The sequence below is a fragment of the Choristoneura fumiferana genome, chromosome 4, assembly GCF_025370935.1.
Source record: "Choristoneura fumiferana chromosome 4, NRCan_CFum_1, whole genome shotgun sequence".
NCBI classification, from domain to species: domain Eukaryota; kingdom Metazoa; phylum Arthropoda; class Insecta; order Lepidoptera; family Tortricidae; genus Choristoneura; species Choristoneura fumiferana.
The window spans coordinates 13,490,675-13,511,520 of record NC_133475.1 but is presented as its reverse complement, the minus strand read 5'-3'; the positions used below and the strand labels follow the sequence as shown (position 1 = coordinate 13,511,520).

Sequence of the window (20,846 nt, the reverse complement as noted above, 5' to 3'; positions counted from 1 at the left end):
ATAAAAAACCAGATAGTTACTAAAAATTTTAATGCTTTCAACGCTGATAGAACAAGTTTCTTAACTCTTCACATTTCTGCCGCTGCCACAAGACGGTAATGACTGTTCTACACAAATAATCCAGTTTGCAGTCAATGTTGCACCAAGGCCAGCGTGTGTCACTTAGTTTTGAGAAGAAGGCAGCATACAAATCTAAGAGCTGAGGATTAGTGGTGACCATTCTAGTCACTAAGTCGTCCATAGAAGCAGGGGAGAGGTCGCGAAGATTGTACCTCTGTTTGATGTCGTAGAGTTGGAACCAATGAGGTCTCCTGTTCGGTGTGAGATTTGCTTCGGTGAGGTTGTACACGTAGTTAACAATGTTTATCGGTTCCTGAAATCAGAGGCATTGTTAAATATCTGGGGGTTATTTGCAAGTAATATGCGATAAAGACAGCCTCGCACTGTTTTGTACGCCAGGATTTAAAGAATGAATAATAGATAGTACCTATACCATACCTACGCTAAAATTTACGACTAATGTGTGAGCTACTTAGATAGCTTTTTTTTGTTATGTAACAGGGGGAAAACAAGCATACGGGTCACCTGATGGGAAGCAATCACTGCCGCCCATGGACACCCGCAATACGAGGGGTATCACAGGAGCACTGCCGGTCCTTTGAGAGATTGATGAATAACAAAAAGTACCCCTATTTTAGAAGGCACAGAGTTAAAAAAAATAGAGATTTAACACCGATAGTGAAAAAAAAAACATGAAACATTTCATCAACTCCACCTGCATTGAACATTTACATGCCAAAAACAATTTCTACGGTTTTCTAAGCTTCTTTCTTTAGTTGTAGGTTGAGCGCTATTTGTCAAGTTTTTACTCACATATGTGGCAGCATCAAATGTAGCTATTTTGTAGTTTAAGTTGTAGTTTGTGTAGGAAGTGGCACTGCCAGCGCCCCACGCCACGCGTATCGGAGTTCCTTCTGGGCTGTAGAAAATTTTGAACTCGTCCGAGTGCGTGTGCCCGTTGAATTCACCGGTTATGGTTGAAGCGAATCTAAAAATCAAGAAACTTATTAAGAATGTTTTTTTTTATCACTAAAGCACTTACGTTTTAGTCAGTTAACAAGGCTCAATGTGGGCGATAACCATTGTAGGGGTTGAGTGTTTTAAGGGAGGCATTTAGAATAAGAACGCTCAGAGAAAAATTGGTATTATTTTGTAATGCAAGTAAAAGAAGAGTTTAGAAAAAGAAAGGAGAAGCTTGAGAACCTGTGCTGTAATCTACTGATGTGCCAAAGGACTCTTTCCAATATTGCGAAATTTTTGATTGGAAAATTTGGGAAACTTTTCACAATTTTGTACGGGAATTGAAACTTTCCATTTCTTAAATTTGAATTTCCTATATTTCTTGTGAAAATTTCCAGAAATTTCCGAGAACTTTCCCAACTTTTTGGAAACTTTCTGCAACTTGCACATCTGTACTCTAATCTAAATGTTTAGGAGAACTATAATATGCTGCAGAAAAAGAAACAATCAAGATCGGACGTTTTTATTCACCTGTTAATTATTCTATTGTATTCTCTAGTCCAAGTTAGTACGAGGTCGGAAACGCCGGGCGGTATGTGTGTCACAATGTGGACCCTTTCACCCGCCAACTCTGCTTTATACAGCTCCTCCACCAACCAATTCAAATGCTTCTTCGCGTCGAGAGGATCGTAGACTAACCACCTGAAATAAGAAAGCAATAATTTTTTACATAGGTAAGTGTGGGCAAACGTAGTCTGCCGTAGAAACCTCGAGAAAGGGGAGAAAGTTGTGTGTGTTTGCTCTAGAGTTGTTCGTACCTACAATTCTCATCATAGGCGCTTTTAAGTAATTAGGTAATTACAACTTGACAAGTTCGTATATACCACTCGGTAGAATCCTGGACCTAGACCTAGACTACGAAGTGCAAAATTCGTACTTCGTATCTTGCCGTCCCGCTGAAACTTATTATTTAACACGAGAGTGAGAGGGACGGCACGATACAAACTTTTCGAATGTCGTAGTCTTTCGTAGTCCTATCCAAGCGAGCCTCTGCCGCCCTTATCAAGTTTTTTTTTAATTGTAAGTGCGGCAAATGCTGACCGTAACAGGGTACTTATACTACCGTGTCACGCACAAACTTTTCAACTATTCGCAAAGTAAACAATCTTACTAATCTTCTTACCTTACTAATGTTATCTTACTATAATATTATAAACGCGAAAGTTTGTATGAATGGATGTTTGTTTGGATGTATGTTCGTTACTCTTTCACGCAAAAACTACTGACGGATTTCAATGAAATTTGGCATACAGGTAATATATACCCTGGATTAACATATAGGCTACTTATTATCCCCATTTTCCCACGGGATAGGGATAAAATCTTGAAATTTCAACCGCTGGGTTTAGAGTATTGAAATTTTGGATAGTTGTTCTTGACACAACCTCAATGAAGACCACGATCTAAATTTTGGGAATTTATTCAACTCTAGTACATAATAAAAAACTTACCAGTTATATTTGTAAGCAACATTGTTGTTGACTGTGATGACTCTCAATCCTGGTCTGGCCAACACGGAGTATTCTCCCCGCTCCAACAGCGTGGCCCTCGCGCCCTCGGGAAGATAGAAGTCCCACTTATCGGCCAAGGCCTCGTAAAGCCAGGTAGTGTTTAATTCATCGCCTGTCACATATGCTGGTGCGAACCTGTAATTTTTATTTTGACATACAAAGTAACAAAAGTAAAAGTAGACAAATAAATGTACCTATAAGCAGTGCAGTCTCTTGAGCCTACTCTTTATATTTTCATTTTTATGTATTGTTTTTGCTCTGAACTATTGATTACCTATGTGATGTACAGTAAAAAGTTACTTTATTGTATTTTCAGATGTGCAAGTTGCAGAAAGTTTCCAAAAAGTTGGGATATATAAGAAATTTAAATTTAAGAAACGGAATGTTTCAATCCCCATTCAAAATTGTGAGAAGTTTCCGAAATTTTCCTATATGAAAAATTCCGCAATTTTAGAATGTTTCCTTTGGCACATCAGTAATTACTGTATGGCATGCGACACAAAAAATAGTTCCTCGGGAAGACAAAACATTGTTTAAATTTGTATTTAATATTATCTAGTAGCAATATAAGAGCCTCTCAGGTAAACTAATTATTGTAGACGAACCAACAGGTCTTTATTTATTTACTAGCTGTTGCCTGCGACTCCGTCCTCGTGGAAGTATGAAAAATAGTTTACGTCCTATTCTCAGTATTTCTCAGATCTACCGAATATACACAAAAACATATATGAAAATCGGTCAAGCCGTTTCCGAAGAGTTTGGTCACAAACATTGTGACACGAGAATTTTTTATATTAGACAGATTTATGGAACAGTTATTCTTAAAGATATTGTTATGCTTACTGGTTGGTAGGCTGAGATTCGTGGTTGCCAATCACAGGCACTACTAGTACGTCGTCGCCGAAACTTTTTCTTATTTTATCAACCACGTAGCGATTCATGTCGTTAATGAGCTCGTATGTTGTCTCCCAAACAAAGTGGTCGATGGTGTCGCCGATGTAGTACACTATGTCCACGTTCTGAAATTATTATGAACAAGGTTTTATTTACAACTAGGTACCATTATACTAAGAGTTAATAAAAAAATTAGAGGACACCACCGTATTTTATGGGCGTATTTATAATGATAATATCACCATTGACTATTTTTTTTCGAAGGTACTAAAAATCTAATTTTACAGTAAGTTGAAAATTAATTTGGTGTTTGTGGTTAAATTTTATGGTTTTTCTTAGAGCAGGCTCTTCTTGGAGTTATTGGTTGATGATGTCAAATCCCTGATTATGATATGATAACATATGAGTTATTTTGTTATTGCTCTTAAAAAGTAAGTGTTATGATCGTACCGTATGCGTTTCAGCAATTCTATCGACGACGTCGTCAAACGCCCAAATCGGCGAATCACAATTCCTGTAGTCCCCCCAATACCCGGCTGGGGCCACATTCCTCGCTGGCATAAACCTCGTTTGAGAGGAACTCCTCATCTCCCTTATTTTGGGAGCCACACCCAAATCTATCAAGACTTCATCGTTAGTTTTAAGAACGGTTTGTTCGTAAATTGACTCGTCGATGTTCGGACGAGTTGTGAAGGCTAGCGAAACGGTTTGTCCTTTACGGCAGCATGTTGGTTCTCCACATTCTGCGGCGCCGAACGGCTCGTATAAAGGGTCTAAGTGTGCGTCGGTTACTAAGGCAACTGTGAGAGGCGCAGCGCTGCTGGGCGGGATCTGGAATTTTAAATATAATACATGGCATCATTCATGCCGATATCTTCAGTGGAGAATTTTTCTACGTCCAAATTAGTGAAGCTCTGATAACATTCTCTAATGTCGCCAATTTTGGCTAAGAACATACAGGCAAAATCACACACACGATAGAGTGCCATCCATACAGTAGGTAAGTATATTAGCGGGTCGTTTGCTTTTGATTAGTTCACGTTTTGTATCCAGTCCAGTTCTTCCCTTTTGTCACCTCCAAACTTACCTACCTACTATCTATCAAGATTAAATATATAAGCTTTATAATAAGCTTTAGCAGAAGGTGGTTTTAATTCGTTTAATCAATTGATCAATAACACTTAATACCGGTTGGTAGGGAGTAAAGTCCCGTACTAACACTTGAGAGAGAATGGTACCTATAGTAGGAAGATCTAGAATCACCCATACCTAATACTATTTGTAGGGTTAGCCGCTATCTTGACAGAAGACCAGCCCAACCAGAGGCCATATTGACTGACGCACGGGCACCCGTAATCTAATTCCACTTAACAGAAAGAAGTGGTGATTGTGATAGCGGGCGCCCGTACGTTACAGAGAGTCAACCTACAGACCAGACAGAGTACTTACTGTTTCGACGGTAGTTGGCTCTGGTAAATCAACTTGCCACTCGAACCTCGGGTCGTGGATCACGCAGATGTTAGGGTCACCGGCTGCTTGCAACACTAGTCCGCAGAAGGTTCTCGGATTAGCTTCGGGGGTGGTTTTGACAATGTGGGTTAATATAGGCTGACAAAAGAAGCGTAATTATGCAAACAATTTATCAAATGCTATAAGATAAGTAAAGACAACTTGTAAGCCTGCACAGGACCGTCTTAAGCCATATGGGGACCCTGGGGCACACAACTTGAGGAACGGAGAAACGGAACTTGAGGACATTTCGGAAATTAAGAAAGTGAATATTAAATGTTTTCCTCTTTTTTTTAGTAAATCCGCCTTTTGGGGGCCCAACGGGCTTGGAGGCCTGGAGGGCCTTGAGCACGGGCCCCGTGTGCCTTTATGGTAAAGAGTACTGAGCCTGCATTAATATGCATATACATAAGTACCTAACATATTGTAAACGCAACCTAAGGATCCTCCGCAGAACGTCCTTTGGTAAAATCCGGTCAGATAACGTGAGGCAACATAAAATATAAAAATATATGTACATACTATCGACATCTACATAAGGTACCTACCTACTTTAATTTTGTTCCTTGAGCCTAGTCTGCAACAAAAATCATGCAAGTTGCATTACATTGCGGCGCTCAATCGACCGCTTCAAACTGGTTCGCTTTACCACCTCACAACGTACTGCAACTTGTAGGTACGATTTTTCTTGCTAACCTTGCTAAACCGGGCTTAATAGGTTGAAAAATTATCTGAATGTTGCAAAGACATTTCGTAAACGCATGCCACGGTATTTTAGGTTGATCTATGTGTAGATAATTTGCCATTGCTAAATAACACACATGTTTAATTAATATGGGTAATCTGTGATAACAATCATGATTATATGTAGGTATCGTATGTTATACAAAAAAAAATCTTTTTGTAATTGTACCTAACTACCTACCAACTTCATAAGAATGGAACGTCTGAAGTTATTTTCGAGGACTGATCTAGCTTAGTTGCCTAGTTAAAAAGATTTTTGGGACGTACCTATTGCTTAAACAATAGATCGTTCTATAGGTTCGATACATATGTATATGTATGATACAAAGTAAGTACTTCTTATCAGGTAGATACGTAGTTGTAGGTTCTTTACATATTTACCATGTTCAATTCCACAGCTCCTCTACAAACGGCAGGACTTTCAATATTTAAAGACACACAGAGGACTGTTATAGATTCTGTTAACTGTTCATTTGACTGTCCGTTTGCCACGCCGTCGAAGAGCGCAGCAAATGCGCTTCGGCATACTAAGCAATCCAAGGTCTGAAAAGTAATTATTTACTCAGATAAATTTAATTTAAGATACGAAGAACGTGGCCCCAGCATTTGAAAACCGAAGGTTTCAAGACTTTCAAGCATGCAACATGATGGTGATGATGTTGATGTCAATCACGCGCCCCGGGACCTGCAATCTGTGCCTGGACTTCACTGTCGGTTTCCTAGATACGGCACTGATCCTACTGAGGTTATTCCTGAGTATCTATAAATTGACAAAAATAACAACAGCCTATTGATCAATTACAAATTTAACGCAACATTATCACTAGTATTAACAGATATCTTAAGCAGCGATTTAGCTAGGGATTATCACTCCCAATGAATCAAGTTTCTCGTTGAGGGCTACGGCATAGATGTCGCTAGCGTCACTGCTTAAGTGACTAAGTAAGAAACAAACAAGCTGAGATATGAGGTGCATAGGGGAAATTCGTGTCGGTACCGTTGACCATCAGTGGTGTAGCGGTATAGCACGCGGTACGGATTACCGAGGACCTGGGTTCGATTCCCAGTGATGGTCTTATTTTTCTGTTTTTTCTGTGCATCTTTATTTCAGTTTGTATTTTCGATTATCACTCCCATTTTATGCTTAATATAGTAGTTAATATAGGAGAATAATATTAAGGTATTATATTCAAGTTTGTAAAAATATTTTGAAAATATACTGAGCGACACAAAATTTGGCCCACTCTCTATACAAAATTACCTCATAAATTTGAGGACCAGCTGTTTGCCGCTCAGCATATATTATAGGATGTAACATTAAAAATGTATAGTCGACCAAGAAATTGATTTGCCACCCTAAGGTTTAATGTCATTTAATATTTTAGCGCTTATTACATCAAAGCCTACTTTAACTCACAAGTCAATATGACAATCAGCCTTATTGTTTGTTTTATTTCTGAAGTAGGAACTGGCATTAAAATTGGTAAAGCACTTTCTTTGTCGACCATACCTGCACAATACTGCACAATTACTTAGGTAACTACAGTCAAGGGCACTAGGGCACAAATAAATGTACGTTACCAGAACATCAAAAGTATCTACTTATACATCTTTATGCCACTAGCCATATGGTCGAATTATACCTACATATATTTGACGCTGTGGCTGTTTAGATGTTTATGCCCTCGACTGTACCTACCACTTGCAACTTTCGAAGGAATAAAAGTAGGTAACAATTCAGTGTGTTACTCTTACTCGTATGTTTATGTGATACTAACCATTCTACTCTGAGGAGAATCTTCGAGAGACCTAGCGGACGCGTAGGCAGGCAAGCGAAGTATCTCGAACACATCTTGCAGTGACTCTGATTCTTTCTCCGTCAACTCGTTTCTCACGAACTTTTTGAACAAATCTTCGACTTCATCTTGAAATTAGGGTAAAAATGCATCTTACGCACCCTCAGATTGAATTGCGTAGGTACCTACAGTCGAGTTCGTAAACTTCTGAGCAAAAATTTTATCAAAAATATCTGAACGCTTCTGCGCCTTTTGATCAAATGTTTGCTCAGAAATTTAAGAACTCGACTGTACCACACTGTCTAACATTTGCGCATAATATGCGATAGCGAAAGCCAAGACAATTTTTTTTATGAGCGGCAAAAAATCTGGCCCATAAATGTATGCAAAAATATGTAATTTTGTATGTAGAGTGGGCCAAACTGAACTGATTGAACTTGAACTGATTTAGATGAAATTAGGTATGGAGATAGTTGGGAGACCCTGGGAAGGACATAGGTAGGGTAATTAGGTGTATCAAGGGTTTTAGGGTAACTATAATTACTAGAGTCCTCAGACCTGATGTGAAAGAATAAAAATATAACAGCTTAAAACTATGCATATTAGATCCAGTAAAGGATGTTTTTTAATCGTATCAAGATCAAAAAGATTTTTTTTTTAATTCTTCGCGGACTATGTCGCGGGCAAAAGCTAGTCATAACATAACATACATTTATATATTATGAAACAGTTCCATGAACAGTGGTACGCGAACAAATAAAAAATTTAAGCAGCAATCAGCACCGTTTCTCTTCCATTTTGACCATCATATTCTTGCTGTATTTGATGGTAGTTACTACACAGTTTTTACTGTTACACAAGATATGAGCGTTTTCAATTTCAAATAAAATCTTACCATATGACACAAGTCTTGCAGCTGCCGTAGCAACTATCATAAATATCACAACAAGCACTTTCATTCTCTCCATAATAATAAATAATCAATTTAAAAATACTATCCCACTTATATAGGATTCCCAATCATTGAACTATTGAAAACTTTCGAGCTATGTAGCGTGGTTGAGCCATACATGCGGGCGTTTACACTGATTATACAAATATGTACTTTTCGTGATTATTTGGCTTATCACTCAGTGATGGCTTAACAGGCAGGTAAGTAGGTAAGATTAATAATTAATAATTCTTATTAGGACAGTGGATTCCGTCCAGGGGGGCTAATTTCTAGTAGACATTGAAACAGTTCCAATAACGAGACGAGAATTGTGAACTTTTAAAAAGAGAAAACCGGTCAAGAGCGAATCGGCTCGCGCACCGAGGGTTACATACAAGTTTGTATGTCAAAATATATGTTTATTTTATATTGGTTGGTTGTGGCACCCCTTTTTTATATTATTGTAGCGACGTAGGAAAGTACTATAGAGTAAAGCAAGAAAATTGGGGAGTTTTCTGATTATAAATGGTTACCACAACGCTAAACTGCTAAAAATACCATATCACCTTACAGGAACATAAGCTATGGGACCCTAAAAAATGTGACATTAGTCAACTCTACTTTTAATTAGAGTCCGTTTGAGTGATATTTTCATTAATTTTATTTATGCTTGAACTAGTTGTGAGCAAGTACTCACAGAACTAATATCATTCAACGTACTAATAGATTAACCCATCATCAATATTGATATTTGAACTGTCATTCACCGGGAATTTGATAAAGATCATATAATTATGTTGTTGTTTAATTAGCGTGATAATCATTCAAGTAATAGCGTTTCGTTAAAAAGCATTATGTACTGGTAGAGTTTTATTGAAAATAAACATTTATATTCCTTATGAATTACTAGTCAACAGTAAGTTTTATAAATACTATTAACAGTTTTTTTTTCTTTTAAAATGTTCCATTTTTTGCAAGCCGCGTAAGAATGGATAGCAAGCCTGGTAGATGATACATAGGCTGCTTTTAATAAAGATATTCGTTAGGTAAGTTTACTTTCACCCAGTGCCTCACGCATACAAGAGTTTATACATTTAGAGAACTTCGGCCAGTGCATTGAACGTTACTATGAGTCCATATAACGTTGCTGGTTCTCTAATTTTTCGCCGAAAATATGTTTTCCAAAATTAAATGATTCATTTCCAACTGTTTCATATGGACGAACGATTTTCGTTTTAAATTTTAATACTTTAAAATTGTTATAACACTAACCTAACCTATTGGGTTTGACAGGCAGGATAGTCCTGAAATATATCCTGAATAGTTTACAGTTTCAGAAAAAAAATCGTTCATCCATATGAAACAGTTGGGAAATGATATCTTTTGCGAAAAATATTTTTCTGTGAAGAGCCAGGATTCCAACTTTGCAGTGTTACTTTCAATGCTTATATGCGTTTGGCACTGTGTGAAAGTCATGCGAACGCCTAAACGCGGCACCCGCCGTAAGTTAAAAAAAAAACCGGGCAGTAAATGCGTCAGTATGGCAATCTGGTATTAAACTTCGCTCATTTCCACGTCTTCTATGTTCAAGTCGTCAAGCATCTCAGCAAGTGTGATGCGAGGCAGCGTGGGGTCGATCTCATCAGTGTCCACAGGGACAACATCCTCTTTCTTGAAGATGTTTATGTTCTGCCTGAAGGCTGGGTCTTCTTCTAAGTCGTCCAGGAACTCATTATAGTCACTGTAAGGAAAACATAGTGAGCATATCTATTTTGTGAGATATAAAACAAGTTTCGAATTTATGAACAGTACTAGAGTTTACCCGCGGCTTCGCACGCGTAAAATATTCGATCTGGTAGTTACAATTGAAATTCCGGAATTTTACAAAATTCCCGTGGGAAATCCCAAAATTTATATCGTCGTCTTTATTGAGGTGTTGTGTTAATAACAACTATCCCGTGGGAATATTGGAATAAAAGTAGCCTATGTGTTATTTCAGACATCCAGCGTAATCTGGCGCGCGGCAATGAATGGGTTACAGGCTTTACAGGCTGCAATGTAGGATAATGAATAGATTTCTTTTTCCCTGAATAGCAACACTGGCACAGATAATAGATCGCTCGTTTTTGGCTCGAAATTAGAACTTGTGATTTTATTTTGCTTAATATACAAAATGTTCACACCCAATATCATATTTTCTCAAGTTTTTCGCGATTCCCAAGGTCAAAAAATAAAATTGCTTTAAAAGTCCAGAGAAATAATGCGTTGTTTGGGAGACAACGCTCTTTTTTGTCCCGTTCTGGCGGTTCACTTTTATATTATAGATACGAAAAAATATGGTATGATAACGAGTGGCCTTAAAACCATGACTAGCTTTACGGTAAAGGGATATTTAGGGAGGATCGAGCCACCAGTATTATGGCCTGTCAAGCAGAGCAGAGGATCGTGAATTCAAACCCGGACTCGCATCTCAAGTTTTTCGGAATTCATATGGGAAATATTTGATATTAACTACGAGCTTTGCGATGAAAGAACACATCCTGAGGAAACCTGCACATACCTTCGAAACAAATGATGTGTGCAAAATTCCTAATCCACGCTGAGCCCGCGTGGGAACTGCAGCACATTCCCCTCTCATGCTGTCCAATAATGGCTCGTACAATCGCGAACCAGAAGTGGTGAGCCACTCGCCAAATATTCTTAATTTAGCCGAGTTATACATACTTTGTTTAAATATTTTCATTAATAAAGCAGAATAGCATTACCTGGCCAAATTACGAACATCAGCAAGTGGCTCAACAATCCCTGTTAGCGAGACTGTATGTAGGTTGGGGATAATGGTGATGACTGCTGTAAAGCATGGAAAATATTTTAAGTATACTTACTCATTAGTAGAGCTCAGCCCTTCATGGAGTTCCTCGGCCATGTGTTTGAGCTTCCAGTTGCGCGCGCGGCGGCGCGCCGACCGCTCGCCGAAGTATTTCTTAACGAGGAACACGTCGGGGACCACGCTGCGATCTAATTTGTCCAGGTTTGTGTCGTTGACGTTGGAATCCCCGAGATTGTAGCTGAGGAGGAATGGCTTGTATTAAAGCTTTTTGTCGTACCCAATGGGAATGAGGTCAAGCCTAAACAATTCAGCTTTATAGCCAGGGGGCGGAGGGGTCACATGGTCAAATTTTGTTATTTTTTCGCAAATTAAAACATTAAAAATATCAAATCTCTTTTTTCGTGAGATATTAATTTTATTAAAATCAATGAGTTTACAAAAAAATATCTACTGTTGTCCTAGACCCAGTCCAGGGCCCAGGGGGTCATGATCCACATGAGTCCCCCCCCCCCTCTCCCTTGATTCGCTTAAGAGACCAAACATACATATTCTCGACTCCGAGAAGTGATCCAATTCACTAAATCCAGCTCCGATATCGGAACTCACTCTGCTTGTTGACTCCAACTCCTTTATTGAATCTGGTTACTTACAGCGATCATTATCATTTTCTGTGGCGAAAGCTTAGCGATTTCGTTCCGGCCGATCCGACTCAGTTCGGTACTCTCTGATGTAATGTCTATTGAATCTGCGAATAACTCAGTTTTACTACCTACGTACCGGCTTAGCGCCCAACCGACATGTCCGATCCAAGCGGATGTGATTGAACTATACTGAAGTAAATGCTGAATCGCCTATCCGCGAGCTGCTCGATTCGATAAGTTGGTCGGAGTTAGTAACTCCTTGGAGTCAGAGTCAATATGATTTGAAAGGAGCCTATAAGGGATTCGGAATAATTCGGATTCGCTTGAGGATTCCTTTTGAATCTTCATATCCAGATCTACTCATCTCTAGTCGAAACACTTACTCTGTTGTAGAGTTTGAACTAGACTTTGCCCCCAACTTTTTTCGTGTAGTTATAGTAAAGTACAAATAAATAATACTGAGAAACAAATTCATCAAGAAACATTGACAAAGTTAAGTTACATAAGCAGATATTCTAAGGATGCTTTAGCATCATTATAACATTTAGTCAATGATCAGGTTATGCATAATTTGTTTATCAATTGTTAACCATTAAGATCGACAAAGGGCGTGCTTATTATATCTTACCCCAGAGCAGTATCGCCAGGCTTAAGTATATGTCCAAGATGCGTTTTGGTGTGTATTGGACTCACATCGAGACCTAGCTCGCTTTCTTTCACCACCCATACATCTGCAAGTACATGTTTGTTGGACACCATTCCTTGACCCGGGAATGACTTTTTCTCCTAAAAAATTATAAAAAGTCAGTCAAGTCTTTTTTTTTCAAATTATTTTATTACTGCATTTTTCTTTTTAGATCAATATTTATTTTTATTTTATTTAAACTAAGGGCCTTTACACACCGCGGTTTTTAAACGCGCCGTCGACGCACGTTTGTTTCGATACAAACGCGATACGCACGTGAGTTGTATGGCTGCTCTATGGTAAGAAAAACGGGGTATGCAAAGGTTTTAACATAACTAACTAGCAAGTCAGGTAAATAGTAAATAAAGAGCTCTATTTTTTTTAGAAATTCTACAAATTTGTGCTTAGACTACTAGCCCAGCTAAGTTTATAATTAATGCACACTTATACTTACATGTTCTTTCAATATGTCAATATCCATAATGATGTATTTCACCAGCTGTTTCGGATTACAAATCGTATTAAATGGGTTCCTCCAATAAACCGTAGAAGAGATGTCACACACTGAAAAATTACTAATGTTATCAATTTTCTTCAAATTCTCATATTACGCATCCAGGCTGTCCACCTGTTGTGTGAAGAAATTGATGAATAAAGATTATTTCTAAGTGTTTTTAAATTTAAATTTTACATACAAGTTAATAAAAAAAATATTCTAAAGTAAGTAAATGAGATACAATTTCATATATATATTTTTTATCATGAGATGTTATTACTTTTTCTTTGTTTCAACTATTAGCAAATCAGCCTAGTTTCAATGTACCTTGTCCAGTATTTGCATCAATCAAGTGAATAGTACTGGTCACCCTATGTACCAGGCATATAGGCGATATGCCTCCAAGTTGCTGTGTCAATTTCTTCGGAAGACAGACAACACTGTCCTTAGACACTGGCACAATCTCTATACTGTATGTGAACTTGTAGTTGTAAACGTTGCTGTGTATATCATGTGATATTAGCTTCTTGGAATGCTGAGATTTAACTGGTAGCACAGATTGTATAAAATCTACCATTTTACGAGCATGGCTTTCAGTTGTATAGAAGAAATCCAATCCATCTGAAAGGTAATAATTGATTTTAATTCCTTTCGACAGTCTAGCATCCAAATTGTGTGCAACTGAAATTTGTATCATATGTCATGTAGATACGTTCCACCGCAAAACACGTGCAGTCCTCTTCTTAGAATAAGAGGGCTTGGTCTGTAGTTCAACCACAACTACAGTCGAGTTCATAAACTTGTAAGACTCTATTGTAAATGGCGTAGAAGCGTGTTCAGATATTTTTGATCAAATTTTTGGTCGCAAGATTGACTGTACAGTGCGATTTGGAAACGACATATGCATGATGCAGGTTTCTTAATAATGTTTTCCTTCACTGTAAAACTTGCTTTAAAATGTGTCAGTTTATTTAAATAAACAATGTACTTTCTAAATAGGTAATGTTATTATTTTAATTTCTATCACCAATACAATTCGAATCAGGTAGATTGACAATCAACAAATTCAAATTGTCTTGTTTGGAACAAAATTAGAGTAGTTATATTGGTAATTGAATAGTATTAGGTAAACCAATCTTGGCCATAAAAATCCATAAACACTAACCATGCTTAGGCTTGATGCCAAGGGTATTTTCATGGGCCTTATGCTTCAAAATCAACTGCTCCAAATAATAGAAAGTCTTCCTGTTGTTGGCACGTTGCCTCACTTGGACCAGTGCGCGCCAGTAGTCCTGTGCTTCGGTACGGTGGCAAGTGTCACACATCTGATGCTGGATGTTAAACTCCACTATGAATGTTTGCTGGAGAACAGCTCCTCCCATTACTTCACCTTGTACGGTCAGTTTTACCTGTACACACACAATCACAATAACTAAAAATAACACATCTACAATTACGCCAAACCTACATAGGCCTTAATCCTGATAAGAGATAACTAAAGACTGTTGCCTAGGTTTTAACCCCGAACGTCACTGGCGCGTAACTAACAACTTGTGATTTGTCAATTTTTGTTGGTAGGACCCCCTTTTCACATCAGGTACTATATCCAAAATTAAATTACCCAAAAGTTGATGGTCATGCGACTGGTAATCATTTAATGTTTTAACCATACAACATTGAAACTTAACAATATCAGCTGATGTTTATACTACAACATGCTTTAAAAAAAATACTGCATAACATTTTGTCTACAATAACTGAAAGTGCAAGACTTCCTGAACAGATACATTACACCTAATAGTAAGTCTCAACCATACTACTTGCCAACTAAGTTGCAATGTTATAAATAATTTTAATTTGAATGACATCATATTTTTCATGCAATAAAATCTAAATCTTATATTTGTGTGTTTTATATTATCTTTTTCCTTGCATATTATTGTGAAATATGGAAACTGTGATAGTGTAAACATACTTTTATTCTCTTGGAGTGAGGTTCGGTCCAGGCAAACCCAGCATCAATTAACTTCACCCTGTTGAGTCCCTTCAACCGCTTCAAGCAGAGAGCCAGCAGTTCACGAGACTCAATCGCTGCAACCACCCATTCTGCTGGTGGTTGAAGATACCTGAAGTGGAAAAATAAAAATATAGAATTTATAAACTACAGAAAAACCAGCAAAAAGTAAAAAAATAAAGACATTTTTACAACAGATGTTTTGTCTGTTAATGGGAGCTTAGATAATTGATTATCACAATATAACTAACCATTGAGAAACAAAGTCTACTTTATATCAAAGTATTTTGTATCTTCTGCCCTTTTAAGATACTGGTGAGACCGTGGAAGACACAGATTTATGGAATAACTGCATACATATGCAAAAATGTAACTAAGATTTAATATGTATTATCAGTCTAACCTTTCACATCCTCTGCAGAAAAATAGAGTTGCTTGTTTAGGGACACCTTCCGAGATGTCCACATGAGCCCTTAGGCATGCTACACACATGTTTGAAGGATTCGCCTCGATAGGCACCGCACATTGACAACATAATCTGAAAACATATAATGTAATTAATTTAGTTTCTATCACAATAGAAATACAATAGTTGGTTGCAACACTACATATTATAGCTTTTAGAATTATTCCGCTTTTTAACCTACAAATAAACAAAACCCACTTACATTCGCGTGCTGTTTAAAGGTATATTTTCCGGGGATATGTACTCCATTATAGTAAGTCTGCCTAAATAGTTAGATAACAATATTATTTGTATGATTTGAACGGTAAAAACTTAATTAAACTACGAATTCAATCACGCCGAGACTAATAGAGTACGTGTGCATGCATGTATGCGAAGCGAACACGAAACCACACGTATATAAAAAGTACTCTGTGAACCACACGAAACTAACGAATGAATGACAGTGACTGACAGTGTCAATACTGAACTGACGTTGACATGCAGGTGCGGCCACATGCAGTCGCTCGACGCTCGTTTCAAGCGTCAAATCTGGTCTGCAAATGTTGAGCTTTATAGCTGGAAAAAAAAAGAGTACAAAATTGATGATGATGATGATCCGACCGATTTTGGCCATGGCGACCACCTCGACTCCTAATTAGTTATTTGGCGCTCATGCGCTCTAAGATGGCTTACATAGCCTATCTTAGCTGTGAATGTACGTCCGCGTTGTTGGCACGTAAGCACACCGTCCACGTAATTATAATATATGGCAGCAGGTGGCCGAGACTTACGCTCGTCGCATATAGTATTGCCTTGCCTCTGCACGCCGCAAGCCGCTGTGTGCCAAATCTCCCATCGCGATGGCTCGATGCGACACCTTTTCATATGTCGCATCTGCACATCTTTGAACCGAAGGAGCTGACTGCCGTGACTTCGTTTACCCTTTCCAGTTCCGAATAATGCGCTTCCACCCTTTCCTCCGCCATGTGAGATACGTGACCGCACCACCAAAGCTGATGACGCATTAAATAAGCTTCAATGCCACCAACATTGGCTCATCGCAAAACTTCGATATTACGCACTCGGTCGGACTATCTTATATATAGGGCGCAACCGATCCACGTAAGATAATACAATGGCAGCAAGTGGCCGAGACTTCGCATTTCTGCAAGCAGCTATCTTAACGCTGCTGTTCAGCGCGGAGACTTCACGCTGCTTTTTTGTCGCGGAAAATTCAAAATAGGGTCACGTGACCAGATTTATCGCTGGAAAAGAGCGTCGAGCGACTTGTATGCATGTGGCCGCATATGTCATTGCACACACCATAGACTTAAGGTGGGGACATGCAGTCGCTCGACGCTGGTTTCAAACGTCAAATCTAGTCACGCGACATTTAGCGATGCGCTTAGTTGACCCTTTATCCGGCCATGTGAATACGTGACCGCACCACAACTGTTATTTATGAACTCACGCCATTTAAATAGAGACCATCTAGCAATAGAAGATTGTCAACATTGTTACGCTCTTTTTTTCGTTCGCAAACTTCGATACATTACCCCTACACTTCGAGTCCAGATGAAGACCAGTCTGCATCTTCACGATGGGGTCAGAGATCAACTTCACGAGATTAGATACGCAGCACAACGAACGACTGCTCGTATTTGACGTCGATTTTCGTACACCTTCAGCATCTAAAAATAATAATGTAAGATATAGAATAAACTCGATTTCTATCGGCAGCACAAAATAAAGTCAAACTTCTTCAAGCTTAACCAAGAATTCCTATTTCTCAATTTCTAACTTCGCGCAGCTGGTCTGATAACGCTGCTAGTGCCAGCGCGGTCACGCTGCAACTTTTTTTGTCAAGAAATTCAAATAGGGCCGTGACCAGATTTATCGCTGGAAAAGAGCGTCGAGCGACTTGTATGCATGTGGCCGCACCTATGTCATTGACAGCACACCATAGACTTAAGGTGGGGCCACATGCAGTCGCTCGACGCTGGTTTCAAACGTCAAATCTAGTCACGCGACATTTAGCGATAAAGCTGAAAATGTTGAGCTTTATCGCTGGAAAAAAAACCACTTCAATGTCGGCAAAAACAGTGTTATTTATTTTTTTCATTCACGCCAATTTATTTTATTTGTACCACTGCCACGACTGCTACTAAATTAAATTAAGAAATCAGCTTCCAAGACCAAGACCATTCCTGCAAGAAGCTATCTTGTCAGTCTTGTCATTGCTTGCTGCTCGACGCGGCGACTTGACGCTACTATTTTTTTTTTTTTTTTTTTTTTTAATTTCAAACGGGCAACGTACCAATTTGTCACATTAGCCCGCATAGGGGGCACATTAACTAACCACGAAAAAAAACATCTCACAATTGATAATAACTAATTCGGCCAGATGACATCAGCCAACCTGAAAAGCATTAACGCCACTGTCTGAGGCCGGCTGAGCTAAAATACCGTACAAAGGCATACCCGTGTGGGCATACTTGCTCAGGTTGGCTGCTGCAACCAACGCCTCCCTCGCAGCACGATTCCGAACACATTCCACCAATAAATGTTGGACATCTTCTGTCGTACCGCATAATTCACAATTTGGTTAATCACTTTTTTTCATCAGATGTAAAACTTATTAAGGGCAACATGTCCGGTTCGCAGTCTGTGTACTGTTACTGTCACTCCTACTTAAACTAATATTTTGTCAAACCAAGGTACGCGTGGAGGTTCACTCTGAATGCACTTAAACCAAATACCCTTTTCTCGTGAACGTTCATCATTAAATACTCTTTCCAAATTTCATGGCATTTAATTTTGAATTTGTGTCGCCTCTTTTTAAAATTATTATATAAATGTTCGGTGACCTTCCACGATAATCTAATTTAGCCAAACGGTCTGCTTCCTCGTTACCTCGCAATCCAACCTTTTTGCAGGCACCCATTGAAATTTCCAAATTCAATTTCATTCAAATTGTAAACGGATAACTATATCGAAAATTTCATACGCCAAGGCCTCTGTGCCCCTCACTACGAGCAAATGTGTAAGGCACCCATTACTCGCTGTGCATATTAAACATAACTTTATCTATACCTACAGGTCTTGAATATAAGATATTGTAACGGAAATTGCAATCTGTGCTCCAGCCTTCATAACACCTAACATTCCCTACGAACGCACTGGAGATGCAATAATCATTCTGATTATCAAGGGAGCCAATTGGATCTGAGAAAGCGGCTCCGCGTCCCATAGAGGCAGATTTGGAACCATCCAGTATATAACACGTGCCAACCTTTATACTTTTGTTTTAATTCCGAAATTACATTTGCTTTAAGATTATTAATTTCATATGATCTTTTAGATGTAATAACACAATCCAAATCACATGAAATTAAAATATCTACGTCAATATTCGACATCCACGTAGATAAGGAAAACATCTGAAGAGGGTTGGATGCAAATATACGTTCTTCTACAGTATCTTTGCTTGCGACAACCAGAAGAGGAAGTTTTTTATTATTCCAATACCTATTTTGGCACAACGAACTTAAGTTATCCAGAAGGGGTATAATTTCATTATTTGCTACAGAACGGATCTTTAAACTATACTTGATAGCAAGATATCGTCTTCTTACAAATAATGGTGGAATACAAGTTTCACTTTCCATAGCGTGGACAGGCGTACTTCGTAAAAAGCCACCAATAATCCTCAAGCCCTGGTTTTGCACTTTATCTAATTTATAGATATTGCTTTTAGCACTATTATCATACAGAAAACTGGCATAATCTATTCTACTTCTAATCAGAGCGATGTAAATTCTACGCAAGTGTTTTGGATGCAGGCCCCAAGACCTAGCAGCCAATAATTTAAATAAGTTTAACCTTTTTTGTACATTGGCCACCACTTCATTGATGTGTTTGCCCCAACGTAACGACTTATCAAGCCAAAGACCCAGATATTTGTAACAATCTACAGACATTAGTCCTACATTATTAACTTTTAAATTTACTAATTTTTGTTTGTGTCCTCTACTAAATATACAATATTTCGATTTAGATTCAGATAATTGTAAACCTAAAGAGTTAAGTATAGTAACAAAACTATCTAAAGCACTTTGAATATCTTCCACACTTTGAGAGAGGTTCGAATTACTTTTATACAGAATAAAGTCGTCTGCGTATTGGCATATTTGTACTTGTTTAATATCCCTGCAGAGTTTCCTAGTGGCAATATTAAAAAAAAGTGGCGAAATAGGGTCACCTTGTGCTAAACCTTTACTAGTATGCCTCACCAGAGAACTTTCACCACCAGCACAATCTTTAACTATGAGAATTCTGTCACTAAGAAAATTCCAAAAATAATCACAAATTCTTTTGCCCGCTCCTAATTCGTCTAAGATACAGATTAACTTATCAACTAAAACATTGTTGTAAGCACCTTCAATGTCTAAAAAGCATACCAGCGTACTCACATTTGTAGTAAAGCCTGTTTGGATATGTGAAACAACATGAGTCAAACAGTCTAAAGAAGATTGACCTCTCCTAAAACCCGAAGTAAGTGGGCTTAACATATTATTCTTCTCTACATACCATTCAAGTCTTTTCAGCAACATAATATGTAAAGTCTTACACAGACAGGAGATAAGTGAAATAGGTCTTATTTTGGAAGTAGAATTAGTATTGCTGCCTGGTTTAGGAACAGAAACAACTTTAATTTCTCTCCACTGGGAAGGTACATACCCAGTTTCAAGAATAAGATTGTATAAGTTCAAGAGGAACTTCAACCCGCATTCGGGTAAATGAAACAACATAGAGTACGTGATTCCATCATCCCCTGGAGCAGTATCCTTCTTTTTAAGGCAATTTTTTAATTCGTGCATTGAAAACCTAGATTCTAACAGAGGATTGCTAGATTTACACCTGGGTGCTTGTGGCAGTACAAAATCAGGAGCAATACTGTGGAGCATATTCGATTTATCTAACACTGAAAAATTGTGACTTTTCTTTTTAAAACCTTTAAGCCAACGCATTTTCTGCCACATGTCTGAGGCCGACATCGATTCATCTATACTACTACAATAATTATGCCAGCAATCTGTTTTAGCACGTAATATAGCCTTTTTTGCATCAGCAATCTTTTGGTCTAATATGTTTAAATTTTGAGGGATCGGATTTTTTCTAAATTTTTTTAACGCAAGTCTACGAGCAGCAACTAATTCAGAAAGAGAACTGTTCCAGTACGGTTTCGGTTTAAATTTAATGTTCGG

General features: G+C 38.2%; 2 protein-coding genes across 2 annotated transcripts; both read right to left on the bottom strand.

Moving 5' to 3' along the window:
* Positions 1–16: 16 nt before the first annotated feature.
* LOC141427503 (sphingomyelin phosphodiesterase-like) lies at positions 17–8,648 on the bottom strand. The gene is made up of 10 exons (XM_074087012.1): positions 8,430–8,648; positions 7,517–7,662; positions 6,120–6,281; positions 4,935–5,093; positions 3,936–4,316; positions 3,435–3,610; positions 2,532–2,726; positions 1,552–1,722; positions 874–1,048; positions 17–373 (listed from the first exon to the last, which is right to left on the bottom strand). Exons 1-10 carry the CDS (start codon positions 8,500–8,502, stop codon positions 38–40), a joined length of 1,974 nt encoding a protein of 657 aa, XP_073943113.1. The 5' UTR covers positions 8,503–8,648; the 3' UTR covers positions 17–37.
* A 674-nt stretch (positions 8,649–9,322) lies between these two features.
* Nmd3 (60S ribosomal export protein NMD3) lies at positions 9,323–16,038 on the bottom strand. Its single transcript, XM_074087009.1, has 9 exons — positions 15,800–16,038; positions 15,535–15,669; positions 15,093–15,243; positions 14,283–14,526; positions 13,445–13,738; positions 13,076–13,185; positions 12,565–12,722; positions 11,351–11,533; positions 9,323–10,206 (listed from the first exon to the last, which is right to left on the bottom strand). Exons 1-9 carry the CDS (start codon positions 15,844–15,846, stop codon positions 10,020–10,022), a joined length of 1,509 nt encoding a protein of 502 aa, XP_073943110.1. The 5' UTR covers positions 15,847–16,038; the 3' UTR covers positions 9,323–10,019.
* Between the last annotated feature and the right edge of the window lie 4,808 nt (positions 16,039–20,846).

Bases quoted from the DNA above. Each gene is read 5' to 3' on its own strand.
- Nmd3 (XM_074087009.1), bottom strand. From the start codon at position 15,846: ATGGAGTACATATCCCCGGAAAATATACCTTTAAACAGCACGCGAAT. The intron at 15,244-15,534 runs GTTAGACTGATA...TTTCCACTTCAG, and splicing joins TTCTGCAGAGGATGTGAAAG to GTATCTTCAACCACCAGCAG. The intron at 12,723-13,075 runs GTAAGTATAAGT...ATAATTTTTTAG, and splicing joins TTGACATATTGAAAGAACAT to GAGAAAAAGTCATTCCCGGG.
- LOC141427503 (XM_074087012.1), bottom strand. From the start codon at position 8,502: ATGGAGAGAATGAAAGTGCTTGTTGTGATATTTATGATAGTTGCTACG. The intron at 6,282-7,516 runs GTTAGTATCACA...ATTACTTTTCAG, and splicing joins ATTCTCCTCAGAGTAGAATG to ACCTTGGATTGCTTAGTATG. The intron at 4,317-4,934 runs GTAAGTACTCTG...TTAAAATTCCAG, and splicing joins AGCCAACTACCGTCGAAACA to ATCCCGCCCAGCAGCGCTGC.